Source organism: Benincasa hispida, chromosome 5, assembly GCF_027475165.1.
Source record: "Benincasa hispida cultivar pf3 chromosome 5, pf3_genome.v1.1, whole genome shotgun sequence".
NCBI classification, from domain to species: domain Eukaryota; kingdom Viridiplantae; phylum Streptophyta; class Magnoliopsida; order Cucurbitales; family Cucurbitaceae; genus Benincasa; species Benincasa hispida.
The window spans coordinates 9,117,968-9,134,605 of record NC_143482.1 but is presented as its reverse complement, the minus strand read 5'-3'; the positions used below and the strand labels follow the sequence as shown (position 1 = coordinate 9,134,605).

At 35.2% G+C, this 16,638-nt stretch overlaps 1 protein-coding gene across 2 annotated transcripts; it reads right to left on the bottom strand.

Moving 5' to 3' along the window:
* Positions 1-11,758: 11,758 nt before the first annotated feature.
* On the bottom strand, positions 11,759-14,644 carry LOC120078147 (zinc finger BED domain-containing protein RICESLEEPER 2-like). 2 transcript variants are annotated; one of them, XM_039032371.2, is made up of 3 exons: positions 14,369-14,644; positions 12,021-14,251; positions 11,759-11,923 (listed from the first exon to the last, which is right to left on the bottom strand). In XM_039032371.2, exons 2-3 carry the CDS (start codon positions 14,242-14,244, stop codon positions 11,865-11,867), a joined length of 2,283 nt encoding a protein of 760 aa, XP_038888299.1. In that variant the 5' UTR covers positions 14,245-14,251; positions 14,369-14,644; the 3' UTR covers positions 11,759-11,864. The 2 variants fall into 2 exon arrangements, with proteins under 2 accessions (XP_038888299.1, XP_038888298.1); XM_039032370.2 differs by having other exon boundaries at positions 11,759-14,251.
* Positions 14,645-16,638: the final 1,994 nt, after the last annotated feature.

Genomic DNA, 16,638 nt, shown 5'->3' with positions numbered 1-16,638 from the left:
TCTCCTGTACTTTGGTTGCTTATTCAAAGAGATCTTTTCTAAGTTGAAATTTGGCAAGCCCTTGCTCAAAAACTTTTTATTCATTCTCCGCAACTTTGCATTCAGCTCATGAGATTGCATTCATTTAAAACAATTCAAGCTTATGCATTTACTTATTCGAATGCAACGTTGAACCTGGTTACGCTCTTCATTTTGGCTTACCCCCACATGTGTCATGTGGGCATCCAACTTTGGTTGCGTTCCATATTCAACTCAACTCATGTCTTGCTTAATTTGGCTTGCGCTAGATAGAGGAGTTGCACTGATGCGTCGATCCTGGTGATTTACTTTCGTTTTGACTTGCCCCATCGGGTGTCATGCGGACATCCAACTACGGGTAAATTCCTTTCATAACTTAACTCTTATCAACATGGATTTTCCCATTGCGTTGACAGTGGAGTTGCTATTTTCAAAAGTTTTTTTTTGTTTTTTTTAAGGAAATGACTGTAATGTGATGAACGCAATTCTCCAAGACCGCTGCCACCCCCCAAACTTAGAGGGTGGCAGCATTCTCACTGTAAGCTAAAAGCAAACTCAACAGGAATGTGATAACAAATGCTTGAGCAAGGGTTTGCACATAATAAAACTATAGACTTTCACAATTTGAAGAGGTTATTAAAAGTAAAGGGTGCCTTGCAATACTAATTAGAGGACGCGGTGAATTATTTGTACCATTATAGACGCATCGCAAAGAACCACAGTTAGACAAGGAGAATTCCAAAAGGATAATGCATAAAAGGTAACAAGAAAAGAACCTTAAGTAGAAGAACGCATGCAACAATGCGTTGGAGTTCATGCGATTGAAGCCATGCGTTGAAAGATGTGGAGGATTCTTCCGTTGTAACTACGCACCGAGGAGAGTTATTATCGCACCTACAAGGAGCAAACGCACCAAAACAAAGGAAGCAACCGTATATCCAAAATAACAATAAATAAAAATAATAAACTAAACTAGGAAAGCAATGTAAAAGATAGAGTAGAAGACATTCCTGGAGAAATTGGAGTGTTGTCACTGCAAGAAGTCTCCCATACAGGAGATGGCTCTCAACTGCTTGGGTTAAGGGCTCGCCCTGACCATTGGAGCTTCCAGCAATTTTTGGATGCATGCTGGTTGACATGCGTCTAAGACTGCTTTCAGCTCATGCGATAGATAACCTTTCTATCTTGGGTCAATATTTGACTTTCGACGCATCGTCTATACTTCAAATATTGTTTACAGCTTGGCTGCACAATCTACAATATGCCTAAGATTGAAAAGGTCCTGCAAAATCACAAAAACATCACAAAACATTAGCTGCCAAGTCCCACGGGTGATAACTGGTAGAAATGCCAGTTGTTATAAGTCTTTTATTTAGAATTATGAGGGCTAACAGGTAGAAAACGCAGTGATAAAACTTAGATGAAAATTTGAGTTTTGCATCGATAAGCACCTAAAACCTCACTGACCCAATATTATGCGTTATTCTGTGCCAAAATGTCTATTTTTGTAGCTATCGCAGGAATCAAATGCATGCGTTTGTAATAAAAAATCATAGATAAACGCATGTGCTGAAGCCAGGTGACCGCAAAAGATGAATGTAGACGGCAACCCCATGCGTCCAACGTATGAAAGTTGAAGTAATCGCATGCGTCCAACGCATGGAGAATGCGGTGAACAAATAGAGATTGCAACCATAGATTGATAGCTATAATAGAAGATTGCAAGATGGGTAAAATGAGTTGATAACTTCAGCTAAATTCAGCTCAGACGCATACATTGGGAGTATCAACAAGATAAGGCGATGTGACAATGCCCATACCGCGACAAAAGCAGCAGTGAGCCATACCTTCATCATTACAGCTATCGGCGTCCAAATTCTATAAATAGCCCTTGAGATCTTCATTTTGAGACATCCAAGCTTCTGCATCAAGGCAGAAGTTTATGATCACAGATGAGAGATTGAAAGAGATTTCCAGTGAGAATTCTTCATCTCCACAACCCAGATCGAGTGACAATCGTAGCATTCGCCGGAGATAGAGCTCGAGAGAGACATCTCCACCATTCAACCATGGCACCACCGGCAGCCTTGACTCAGAGTCCTTCATCTCCCTTCTAATCTCTGTATTGTATTATATTTTAACTTTAGATATTAAGATATTTTGTGATCAATGCAAATCTTAATTCCTTCATTATCGTCTTCTTCATCATCTTGATCTCTATCATAGTTTATCTTCAGCGTTTATTTATCAAAGTCAATCGCATGCTTAATCGTGTAGCCTAGAGATAGGACGTATGTAGCAACCCACCGAGAGGTGTGCGTTGTGCGAGTATAGTGAGTTAATCCTCTTTGTTTGGTGAAAGGCTGTGGCAATGCCTGTCTATGGGATGCTGAATTGCTTGTCTATAAGTTAAGTAGCCACGTCTAACTGCCTAAGAATGTAAGGGATGGAATGCACTAAGCAAGGTTCGTATTGTTTCTATAGATAGGCCCAATCTTATGCTGGATGCAACCATGCATTATAGAGATATAGTCATACGGCTGACCACTGAGAGGTGTGATGCGTTAGTGCAACGAGCTGGGATTACTAGGGCAATTTAAGATAGTAAACGTTACTATGCGCTATTAGTTGTTGTGTCTCTACTTATTCTCATTGTAATCTATTGCTCAATCTATTTAGTTAGAAGTAGGAGTAGTTGTAAAACATTTAAACCTTCTTCCCTTTATTTTTATTCTTATTCATCGCCTCAAACGCATCACTTCACAAATATTATTGAGTGACAAGTCCCCATGTTCGACCTCAGATTACCTGAGAAACTTGTGTTTGTGTTATACTTGGCGCAAGAAAAAGAAAACTTGTGATAGGAACGCGTGATTATTGCATGCTAAGATTAACGCATCATCATTACAACACATGACCTCAGATGCATGGGAGCAAACGCATCGGTTATGTCTAACGCATGATTTCATGTTCAAACCCATCTGTCCTTAAATGATAAAAATAAAACAAAACAAAATGCATCCCTAAATTATCCCAACAGTAACTATCGTATAGACTCCACGATCGTCTAATCTCTCTTTAGCTGTCGTTTAGTAAATCGTATTTATTTAACAACCACCGTGAGAACTTCCCAGAATAGAAATCTCAATTCAATAACTTCTAAATTTAGGAAAACATTTTTTCTTTTATCTCACGGTTACCATGAAACCACCAATAACATCTCACTCATTGGTTATTAGAGAAAAAGAGACAATTATCCAATAATTAATATTATTATAAATATATATGATAACCAACTTACCATATTATATTTATATCCTATAGTTTTAATATTTCATCTCATGAAACATATATAAACCATAGCTCTTTTTCTATTTCATGGTTCTTAATGTAAATCTCATTTATATTAATCCTCCACTTGATGTATCTCATACATCACATCATTCATATCATATATAATCGAATTACCTTTCGTCAATTTGAACATTTCAAATCAACACTAAGTACTGATCCTCAACTTGAATCCATTGAGCTACCAAGGGGACTTTATGGACTTGTAGCTCGAAGCTCCAATGTATGTGAATAACTGACTAAACTCTTTAGTCACAGGATCCACCATCCGTTAACTGCCAGGCACTCCACTAAAGACCAACAGTTGAATTATTTCTACTACAGATATATTATGTATCCATATTAACCAACCAACAGCGCGATAACCCTTCACAAATCGCTCGTAAGTACAGCTGGGCCAATAACCGTTATGCCCTTATAGTTACATCTAGATTCTTAAGTACCATTGATCCCTCCAATGAACATAAGTCATAGTCCTACTATGACTGAGTCCTCTCTTCCAAAGAGAAGCTATGGCAACTATGTTCAAGCCCCAGAATCAGCTCTTAAGGGAGCAATTTATCTACTTACCCCTTCTTCGGGGAATGAGTGAATTTCATCTTGTGTAACTAAGTTCCCAGCTCTCTAATCAGACAAGTCCCCAAAAAGGTAGGCATGTTGAGTCGGCAATCTGGCCACTCTCACGCATACTAATCAAAGGACCGCCCTCAAAGGCAGGAGTTCCCAAAACACTCAGGATTAAGGTCATGTCACCTATGGCCATTTAGGTGAGATGTAAGCCTCCAGTATCAACAATGTTATATACAGAGATAAATCATCTCGTAGTCCAGTCTTATACAAACTCTTTGTATAGGACACCCCCACTCACATGTCTCCACATGAATGGTCAGGAGGTACCATCTAGAGTAGTTCACAACACTTGTAAACCTCTATAAAGCAGGTCGTATCCGTAGTGTCACCAGGATCAGGAATCCCTCATTAATCCTTATACTACAGACCTATTTAAGTTATCACTTAAGGCATGATCCACTTGTATATCTCATATACATGCTTAAGTTTACATACAATAACCATGGAGCTTTGTTTATTGGATATGAGTAAATGCCAAATAAAATAACTCTTGTTTTATTCATAACAATGTGTATATATTGCAAACCATGAGACTCCAGGAGAATTAGGACACCAATCCCAACAGTTATAGGGCTAGTTTCGTTTCTTCTTGTTATTCTACTTCTGAAAAAGACTTTATGTTATGGCATTTTCGCCTTGAGCATCCTAGTTTTCAATACATGAAATATTTATTCCCCCGTATTTTTCGTAATATTGATATTTTTTCTTTAACCTGTGATGTGCATATTCGAGCCAAACAACATCGTGTCTCGTTTTACTCTCAGCCTTACAAGCCATCCAAACCTTTTACCCTTATCCATAGTGATGTTTAGGGTTCTTCACTCATCACCACCGGTATTGGCAAATGCTTGGTTCGTGACCTTTATTGATGATCACACTCGACTTACGTGTGTCTTTCTTCTTACAGATAAGTCCGAGGTATCATCTGTGTTCCAGCAATTTTATACCAGTGTGGAAACCCAGTTCAACACAAAAATTGTCATTTTACAGAGTGATAATGGGCGTAAATTCTCCAACAATTCTTTTCGGGATTTCCTAGCATCCAAGGGAATTGTGTACCAAAGTTTCTGTGTTACATTTCTCAGCAAAATAGAGTGGTTGAACGAAAGAATCGCCATTTGGTTGAAGTTGCTTGTTCCCTCATGTCGTCCACTTTCTTCCCATCCTATTTATAGGGGGATATTATCCTTACTGCAACTCATCTAATTAATCGCATGCCTTCTCGTGTCCTAAAATTTCACACCCCTCTTGATTGTTTCAAAGAGTTGTATCAAACCACCCATCTTATCTCTGATGTGCCTCTCAAGGCATTAAGGTGTGTTGTCCTTGTACATGCCCACAGTCCTAATCACACAAAGTTTACCCCTTCATGCCTAGAAATGTGTGTTTTTTGGGTATCTTCTCCATCAATGTGGGTATAAATGTTACCACCCACCTTCTTGAAAGTAATTTGTTTCCATGGATGTTACCTTTCTCGAGGATCAACTTTTTTTTTCTTGTTAGTCATCTTTAGGGGGAGAGTTCTAGTGAAGAGACTAATTGGTCCACATCTTCAATTTCATTAGAGTAGTCACATAAACTCAAGCTTACCTTAAGTAGTAATGACACGGTTCTCCCCACCAATCAAGTCTCATGGATAACATACTATAGGAAGAATCTCAGGAAGAAAACAATGCCATCTGTTGCTTCTCTGGCTCCGATCCATAAGTTTGACCCAGCGTCAGCTCCAGGTACTTTTATTCTTGTCTATAATGATATTGGTGCTTGTTCTGAGAGTGATACGTGCAATGTGGGTAAAAATAAAGAAATAGTTGACAGTTGTGCCAATGACGCCATGTGCAATGCAGATGCAGTTGAAAATAACAATGTTGAGAAAACGACTCTAGAGAATGTTACAAGGGAGGATGAATGTGTGAAAGATGCCTTAGAAGATAAAGCCCTGGAGCAGAATACTGAATGTGGTGAAGGGTTAGACGAGATAAAAAGTCATGATGCCTCTCTCGATCTTCCCATTGCCCTGAGAAAAGGTACTAGATCCTGTACAAAGTATCATATGCATAGTTACATGTCTTACAATAACTTGTCACTCGAATTCAAGGCTCTTACCACAAGCCTGGATAAAGTAATGATACCAAGTAGTATACATGTGGCAATGGAGATTCTTGAGTGGAAAACTGCAGTTATGGAGGAAATGAGAGCTCTTGAGAAGAACAATACTTGGGATCAAGTCTCACTCCTTGAAGGACACAAGACAGTTGGATGCAAATAGGTGTTCACCATAAAATACAAGTATGATAGAACGATTGATAGATAAAAGGCTAGACTGGTTGCCAAAGGCTTTACCCAAACCTTTGGAATAGACTACTCAGAAACTCTCTCCGGTGGCCAAACTTAATACTGTTCGGATTCTTTTATCCGTGTCTATGAACAAAGATTAGCCTCTTCATCAACTTGATGTAAAAAATGTGCTTCCTAACGTTGAGTTAGAAGAAGAAGTCTACATGAGTCCTCCCCCGGGTTTTGAAAGTCAGTTTACGCACTAAGTCTATAGACTAAGTAAGTCATTGTATGGGTTGAAACAATCTCCTGGGGCTTGGTTTGACAGATTCACTACTTTCGTGAAATCCCAAGGGTATAATCAAGGACACTCAGACTGTACTTTGTTCACAAAGAAGTCTGTATCAGGGAAGATTGCAGTCCTTATTGTTTATGTGATGACATTGTTCTATCAGGTGATAATGCCACAGAGATTATAAGACTCAAAGAGAAAATGGTTGAGGAGTTCGAGATTAAAGATCTTGAAAAATTGAGGTATTTCCTTGGAATGGAAGTTGCTCGATCAAAAGTGGGTATTTCAATTTCTCAAAGGAAATACACACTTAACTTACTTAAAGAAACAGGTATGACTGGGTGAAAGCCCGTTGACACTTTTGTGGAAGTCAATGCGAAGCTTAGTAGTGTGGATAACAGAGTTCTAGTCAATAAAAAGAGATATCAGCGTCTCGTTGGAAAATTGACTAACTTATCCCATATGAGACTTGATATATCCTACACAGTTAGTGTTGTTAGTCAATTCATGCAAGCTCCTTACAAGGAACATATGACGGTCGTTGAACGCATCTTGAGATATTTGAAAACAACTCCTAGTAAGGGCTTGATGTTTAGAAAGTCTAATAAATGGTGCATTGAAACCTACATCGACTCTGACTGGGCAGCATCTGTTGTTGACAGGAAATCGATGTCTGGGTACTACACTTTTGTCTGGGGTAATCTGGTTACTTGGAGAAGTAAGAAACAAGGGATGGTAGCCAGAAGCAGCACTGAAGCTGAGTACAGGGTCATGAGTCTAGGGATATGTGAAGAGATCTGGTTGAAGAAAGTCTTGTCAGATCCCCATCAAGATAGTGATCTCCTGATGAAACTTTTATTTGACAATAAATCAGAGCATCGCAAATAATCCTATTCAGCATGACAGGACAAAACGAAATGAACTGATCAGATGAGTCAGTTAGATAGTCCGTAGTTTTCGAATCAATAATCCATAGTTTTTACCATTGACACTAATAAGACCAAAGGACTGAATCATACCTGACTGTACAATGGCACTGACACCAGCAACACCTGAATTATTCTGACCATCTGTTGAAGGTTGAGTTTGAGGATTTTCACTCATCTAATCACTCACAAGAGCTCGTCCAAGGTTTAACTTATCATGTGATTGACGTCGTCTGTTATTCGGAGGTCTCCCATGCAACTTCCAACACTGATCTTTAGTATGCGACGACTTTTTGTAGTGTTCACAAACGGGAAAGGGTCTACTATTCTGTTTATCACCCTCATATCCAAAAGACTTTGTAGCAAAAGCAGCAGAATCTGTTGAGGAGATTATGGGGTTATTCATGGCACTTAATCTGTCTTCTTCCATGAGGGAGGGTATTGGACGTTGTCCCAATATCCGACTACGTACAATATCGAACTTAGAATTCAACCCAGCAAGAAAGTCATACACTCGATTTGTTTCCTCAATCTTGAAATGTTGTACTCCCCAAGACGGACAATCCCAGACCATATCATGACACAAGTCCATCTCTTGCCATAGTAAGGATAGTTTATTTTAGTAGGACATCACATCCATTGATCCTTGTTTACATTCATGAACCTGTTTACATAACGTGTACAATTGAGAGACATTTTGTCTCTTTAAATATAATTTTTGCACTGCATCCCATATATCTCGAACGGTTGCAGCATACAGTAACAACTTACCAATGTATGGTTCCATACTATTAACTAATACTGATCATAATAGAGAATCCTCTCCTTTCCAGATACGTTCTTGAGGACCACCAGGCCTAGGCTTCAGTATCTCACCTGTTAGGTAACCAAATTTATGACGTCCCTCGAGAGCCATCTTGGTCAATTGAGACCAGGAGAAATAGTTTTGGCCATTCAGCTTTTCTCCAATAATAAACCTTAGAGAATTTTCCATTGATCCATACAAAAAATTTGTTGTGGGTAAAGCAGGGAAAGAATTTACCGAATTCTCAGAATACATCGGTAAATTGGCAGAGAGATCTAGGTGAACTGGTTGCAAGTTTGCACCAAGAACTTCTCCAAAAGCTGCAATCTGCTGTTGAAGACGAGCAAACTATTGTTGGACCTCATTTGGGGAAAAACTTATAGGACCTATATTGCCCTGATTCCCTGGAGTTGGTTTGCTATCCAAGAAACCGAGAAGAAGACTTTCCAAACTTGAAGACCATTGGCTGATTGGTGCTGACGCCACTAATTCCTGCAAATCCTGTCAATGGAGACTGTGGTTGATTCTCGTCAATGACGGCTAGGGTTTCATCGCCATGGTCTGATACCATGATAAAAAAGATGGAAAAAGAACACAATGTTTTACGTGGAAAACCCTAGAACATGGAGAAAAAACCACGATGCTAGACTACTTTTTATTATTTTCTAATGATTTGAATACAAGAACGACTGCTCAAATAAATAAACAAATAGGAAACCCTAGGTCAAGACTAAATTATAAAACTACCCCTCGGTATAAAACACTTATTTTCAACACATCTTATATGTAAAAAAAAATTCCCTCAAACACATTTTGTTTGTAAGATCTTTTGTTACATATGGTTCATTTAGCTTCGTCCACATCTTGAATATAGTATCTTGATCCATAACTTGTCTAAGAACACAATCACTAAGTTTTAGAACCAAAGTTCTGTAAGCTGCTAGCTCCATCGTTTCTTTTTTCTTCCATTATTAGAGTGTTTGGCATCTTAGAAGAGACTTGAATAGCTTTGTGCCTTCCGTTGTCCAAGTATTGCCTTAACTTTTGCTTTCCACATGCCAAAGTCTCTTTTCTATCGAAAAATTCGATGGAAATCCTATCTTGCAACCACCATTACGCTACTTCTTGATTCCTTGTCTCCAAGATTTACTTTCTTGAAAGTTCTTGATAATTTTGATGCAACTTTGTTGGGCTGATGGGCTTTAGAAATCTGAAGCCCAAATGACAAAATCTTTCTTTGAAATGGATTTGATAGGTGTTTGGAAGGAGTGATTCTCTTAAAGCCATAATGACACCTCTTGTCTACAACTTAAGTTGATGCCTAAGGAAAGAGAAAACTAATGCAAAAAGAAAGAAGATTTGAAAGCTTAAGCTCCTTGTAGCTATGACCGAAAAGGAGAAGTGAACAATACAGTTTACATGGTTCGGCTACAAAGGCCGCCGTCCACGAGAAGAGAGGTTTTTTTTTTTAAAAAAAAAAAAAAAAAAAAAAAATCATTATTATTTTATTATTATTATTATTATTATCAAGATCTTGAAGGAAATATTACAACACTACAGATAAGATTTCACTCACTAATTACTTTCCTCATACGTTCTTTCTATACTATGATGATTTTACATGGAGTAGTAAAAAGTATTTGAGACTTTTATTCGTTACTGATTTATAATATTAGTAACAAAAAGGTTGAGATATCAAATAATAGTAAATTATCAATGACTATGTCCCACCTAACATACCATTTTGATGTCTATAAGTGATAGTCAACTATCACTATTACGCATATATCATTGATAAACATACAAACAATCGCTAATAGACATAAAAATAATTTATTAATAATAGAAATTTATCATTGATAGATGTAATAGTAGTTTATTGATCAACATAAAATGTTATATTAGTGGTAAACGTATAAATTCCCCATCACTGGTAGACATCAAAATGGTCTATTAGTGATACAATCTCAAGTGATAGACAAAAGTAAAACATTGTCATATTTGAATAACATTTATTCGGGGAGTAATACTTGGTTGCAATCATCTTCATGCATCCCCTTCTATCATAAAGGGAAAGAATATATTTTTTTAAAAGTTATCACGTGGCACATTGTGATTGAACACATGAATAGGACGCACAAAAATAATGCAGCCTGAAATACACCAAAATATTTCTTCTTTATGTGACATATTTACAAATATAATGATGAATTTTATCACTCGTTATAACTATCAATTAAGATAAATGAAAGAAAAAAATTCAAATGCGGGTGACAAATGACAAAAAGATTTTTTTTATTGTAAAAATGCAGAACATACTTTTTAATGTTAAATCTAAATTACTAAATTAAAATACCAAAATCATAAATGAGTATTTGAAATCTCAAACAGCTGAGATAAATTATTTAAATTTCAAATTAATTTAAAAATTTAAAACAATATAAGATTAGCTAATTTAAATCTCAAATCAAATCCAAATTTTAAAACAATATAAGATTAGTTAACTTAAATCTCAAATTAAACTCTAGAGAAACATGCAAATTTGAGATTAACTATCATAAATGACATTAATATTGCTCCATATCACAATATTTCTATCAATATTTTCACGTTTTCATATGTTCAATATCGACATAAAAAGAAAATCAAATTTCCATTTTATTGTAAAAAAATCCATGAAACATAAAAATAAACAACAAAATATTAATAATATAAATATAATATAAATAATAAACATGTTAACATGTTTTAAAATCATAGAAGATTAGTTTACTAATTCAAATTTATTTTTTTAATTTCTCATTTTTATAATTTTTTTAGAAATATTCAACATATTCAACATTTTATCAATATTTCTATAAAATTAAGACCTCAATATTTTCATTAACATTGACATTCTAAACTTTGTCCATACAAATTCATGCGGAATTACCTTGTATTAAAAAGATATCAGAACCTTACACAAAAGAGAAAATACTGTGTTCAAGAAGTGGAAAATTAAGGACTTGCTCTAAAGAATTTTAGAAATTTTTGCTATTAAGTGATCGCAATACAAGGTATTTGCAACCCAAAATTAGGTGTGAAATCTAACCTAAAATTCAAAACAAAAGAGCAATGTGAACTAAAATTGCAACCATCTAAACACATTAAAAGAAAAAACTACAGTTTGGAGAATGCAAACATCTTGTAGGGATAATCAACAGTCCCTGGGTTCAGTTTTCCTAAAAATCGTTGTCGAAATCGATCAAAATGATTTAAAACAAGTGAACATTTTTTTTGGACTCGTTAAATCGACTGACCGACCGGTCGGTCTCAACGCAAACCAACCGATTGTACTTTTTTTCCTTTCTTTTCTTCTGTTTTAGTTCTTTCAAATAATATAAAGGCTTTGAATCCTAAAAGTATTAGTAGTGTCCAAAGTTTCAACATAATTATACAAATGCTCTGATTCTACAGAAGTTCCAATATAAAAGCTCTAAATTTATATGAAGTTCAATCATTAGCTATAAAAGTATTAATAGTGTCCAGTGTCCTTATTACATAATTCATACAAGTTTCCACATAATTATACAAAATCTTCCATGTCTTTAATGTCTTTTTCTCCATCCATGACAGCTCGGAATCCTATAAAAAAAGAGAGACAAAAAACATTTCAAAGACAACAAAGTTACAATATTCTGACTAAATTGAAACATATAAAAATAAAGAATAAAATGAATACCTTCTTCAAACTTCAAATCTTCTTCCAAGTCTTGATTATGAAGTTCGAGATTTATTGGATCAGAATTTAGCCAATTTTGGGTGCATATAAGAGCCTCCACCATTCTTGGTGCCAATGAACAACGATTTGAATTAACCACACGTCCTCCAATACTAAAAGCTGAGTCAGATGCTACAGTAGATACTGGAATCGCCAAAATATCTCTGCTAATACGACTAAGAACCTCAAATCGATGATCATTCTCCTTCCACCAACGAAGTATGTCAAAATTACTATCAGCTGGAGTTAGGGATTCCAACAAATATACATCAATCTCTGACTCCTTATCAAAAGTTGTTGTCTCATCAATTTTGAATGAATTTGTTATTCCATAATCCAACTCCACTTCTGCTTCTAATTCGTTTTCCACATCCACATCCACATCTACATCCATAATGGTATCTAAAGCATTTGGAAAACTACAACCACAACTATGAATTTCATTAGCGAAGTCACATGCACTAGCACTAGCACTAACACCGACACTAACACTAGTACTACAACTAGCACTAGAACTATTACTGCTATCACTAAGTGGTCCGATGTTGTATTCATGAAAGAGACGTCTCAAAACATTCTCCACCATATTCATCTTAGCCTTGGCAATGTCTGGCCCATAAAGATTATTCCAACAATATTTTAAACATTTCATCTTATATCGAGGATCCAACACCACGGCAATGCACAACAATATATTGTTCTTCCTCTCATCATTTCCCCAATACTTGTCAAATTTAGCCTTCATGTTTTTAGCCATGGTAGAAAGCATTTTATTTCCACTATTACCATTCAATTGTATGCAATTCTGAATTCTACATATCTCATGGAAAACCAAATTCGAAGTAGTATACAAAGACCCTGAGACTTTCAATGTGACGTTATAGAATACTTTCAAAAACCTAATCAACATCCTAGCATTTCCCCAATCCTCTTTCGTAGGTGGCGAATCGTTCCTATAAGCATCTTCATCATCCTCTAATCTATCAAACGCTTTTGCAAACTTTATAGCTGACTCAAGCATCATATACGTAGAGTTCCATTTAGTGGGATCGTCAAGACACATAACACTATTACAAGAAATCTTTTCATTTTCAACACACTTCTTAAATTTCTTCAAACGTGCAAGAGAAGACCTCACATATCTAACAGCATTTCGAATTCTACTAATGCTCTCACTATGTTCCTTAAAAGCATCACATACAATAAGATTCAGTATTTGTGCATAACATCTAACATGCAGATATTCACCGTTACATATCAACCGCTTATTGAATCTCTTGATAAGAAACGCAATAGCAGTATCATCTGAACGAGCATTATCAACAGTCAAAGTCATAACTTTCTTAATACCCCAATCCTTCAAAATCTTTTCAATAGTCTTACCAATGGTGTCCCCCTTATGATTTTCAATTTGAGTGAAGCTAAGAATCTTTTTATGTAACTTCCAGTCACAATCAATGAAGTGCGCAGTCAATACCATATAGTTTATGTTCGGTTCTGAAGACCAACAATCAATAGTGAGACAAACTTTAGATTTTATTTTCACAAACATGTCTTTCAATTTTTGTTTTTCGTTAACATATATCCTTAGAATATCCTTAGCTATGGTAAATCGAGATGGAATAACAAACTTAGGCTCTTGCGAACATGTTAATTTACTAACAAATCTCTTAAAACCTTTACTCTCTACAAATTTAAAAGGCAATTTCTCCATGATTAGCATTTCAGCCAAAGTTTCACGACAATTTTGTAAATTAGACGATTCACATCCAAGTTGTGAAGGACCATCTCCAACAGTTTCCTCTTTAGGTTCACATACAAGTTGTGAAGGACTATCCCTAACAGCTTCTTCCTTAGGTTTGAAAGATAAAGTCTTTTGAGATGAATCTCTCTTCCTTTGATAAGGGTATTTCTTACAACTTTCTAAGTGATTTTTCATTGTCCCAGTACCATTACGCTTCGAATGACAAGCATAAGTAGCTCCACAATATTTACATCTAGCATAAGGTTCATTAGGATCACCTTTCAATCTCTCAAAATGTTCCCAAACTATGGATACTGGCATGTTCCTACGCCTTTTTGTTGGAGTCTCATCAACTTCCTCTTCTTCAATATTGATGGTAGCTTTACTTTTTGTAATATCCTTTATCTCTTCTGTCGTGGCCCCAGCCTTTTCCTTTTCCATATATAATCTGCAAGATAAATACACCTTTAGTTTAGTAACAAATATATTCACCTTCAGTTTAGTAACAGATACCCATAGACATGGACGTTAGACAAACTTAGGGAAAAGCAACTCAAAAGCGAACCTTTATTTTGAAAATTTGAATTTCCAGCGTGATCCCAACGGCGTGACGGAGATGGAGAAGATGAGGTGGGGGCGGGGCGGCGGAGGACGACGGAGACGGTGACGGTGTGAGCGCCGGCGGAGGGCGGCGAACGGGGAGCGCGTGACAGAGAAGAAGGGGTTTAGGGTTCAGATGGGGGGGGACTCAGAGACGAGATCGCGAGGGGATAGAAGGGACGCTCGTGAGGCTTTTTTTTCTCCTGATTTTTTCTTTTCAAGTTTCAATTGAAACTTTATTATTTTTTTAATATTTAAAATAATATATTTATTTTATTTTTATATTTAATTATTTATAAAAGGGTTGGTTGCACGTATAATAAATTCGTTCAAATTAATTGTAAAAATAGCAAAACCTAAATTTATTTGTAAATATGGAAAAATTGGAATCCAACACATAAAATTACTGGAAACCCCTCAGTCCATTAGCCGATTCAGCCCAAAATATTTTCCCCCAAATTTAAAAGTATTTTCCAATAAGACGAAATCAAGATGTTATGCTTGGAGAAAGTTGCCGCTGACTTTCACGACTTACGAAAGGGATACTTTGATTTAAAGAGTGTAAAATTTTTACGGATAGAAAAATCTAAAAAAATATTTATATTTTATAGTAAAAATTTTCACATTTTTTTGATTTTTTACTACATAATTTAAATATTTTTTATATTTAAAAATAGCCTTTAAAACATATATTAAGGAATACACGATGAAAAACCAGTATAACGAAATATAGCACATAATTTTTTTCTTTCAAAATAGTCAATTATTCTTGAGAATTTATGTCTAAGAAGTAATAAAATTCGTTCATTTTTTGTTCAAATTTGAAACTAATAAAATCATTCCTGGCTTGTTCTCCACCCAATTCCAATAGGAACTAAATTTCTAAATTCTAAAGAATTTTTCACATCAACTCAATTAAAAACCTGATTGAACGAAATGTGTGAAACTAGAGATCAATAACAAAATTTGATGTGCCTAAAACCGAAAAAACTAGTTGAATGCAAGTGAAGAAGAATATCAAAATAGAAATGCGCCTAAAACTAATTAAATTCAATGAGAATAATATGCACTAGATATTTTGTTTTTCATATAAAATGAAGGTCATTTTAGGAATAAAAAAATATATCAACCGAATCTTTCCCAAATCTTCTATATCTGGAATTAGTTTTAGAAAATGCTATATAATTGATTATTCATACTAAAGATAATACTCACTACAAATAAGCCCCTTATAAAAAGAAAACTATTATATGGTTGGTTAGTTGGAGGCCAACTTTTCTAAGAATCAACCGAGTTTGCTCGAATCTCTCGTTCATTGTAAACTAACATCTAACTTTGATTCGATCAATTTCAATTGATTATATGAATTATATTGCTTACACCTGATATCTTGTTGTAAAGGATGTGCAAAGACAAACCAAAAATCGATCCGACCAAACTTAAAAAACAGCCTACGGAAATGCCCATTAGTTTTTTTTTTTTTTTTTTTTTTTTTTTTTAAATGTGATGATGGAAAACAAAAGTCGTAAAAAAACGTGTAGCTATGTCATCATGTCTCGTTAATACCCATAATTATGGGTACCAGTGGTTTTCTTACAAACCCCTTTGAATTTATAAAACAAATAATTAATTTAATTCTCTATTTTCTCTCCCCTCCCAACGAACTCTCGAGAATCACCACTCAACTTTTACCTTCTCTCCTTTCTACCCTCTCAATTTTTTTCTCCTTCTCTTTCTTCGTTTCATCACCTTTTTTATTTTAAAAAATTTGGTTACTTCATTAGATACATCTACCTTAGTACATTCTAGATATAGTTTAATAAAATACTTGAATTTTTATTTAAAAAAATTTATTTTTTAATTTATTTTTTGTGTGATAAAGAAATAGAAATATATGAGTTAGGTGCAGTTTAGACTGCATTTCTTTATCTTTTTATTCTCAATCTTGTTTCTCATTTTCTTTCTATATATTCATTTTCATTTTTATTTTTGATGTGTTGCTAGTAGGTATTAGTTTTTGACCAAACTGACATGCGATATCGACTAATTGATGCAAAAGCATCCTATATTTTATATAAAAAATTATTTCAAAGGGTAAAACTATTGAAACTATCCGTGTCTATTAGTGTGTTATATATCGTAAATATTTATAACCAGATGATAAAATATGATGTTTCGACTAAAAAAAATGTTGATTCAAATGTTCTTGATTCAAATCATGGCTCATGAAATGAA

Coding starts and splice junctions, on each gene's coding strand:
- LOC120078147 (XM_039032370.2), bottom strand. CDS start 14,244: ATGGAAAAGGAAAAGGCTGGGGCCACGACAGAAGAGATAAAGGATATT.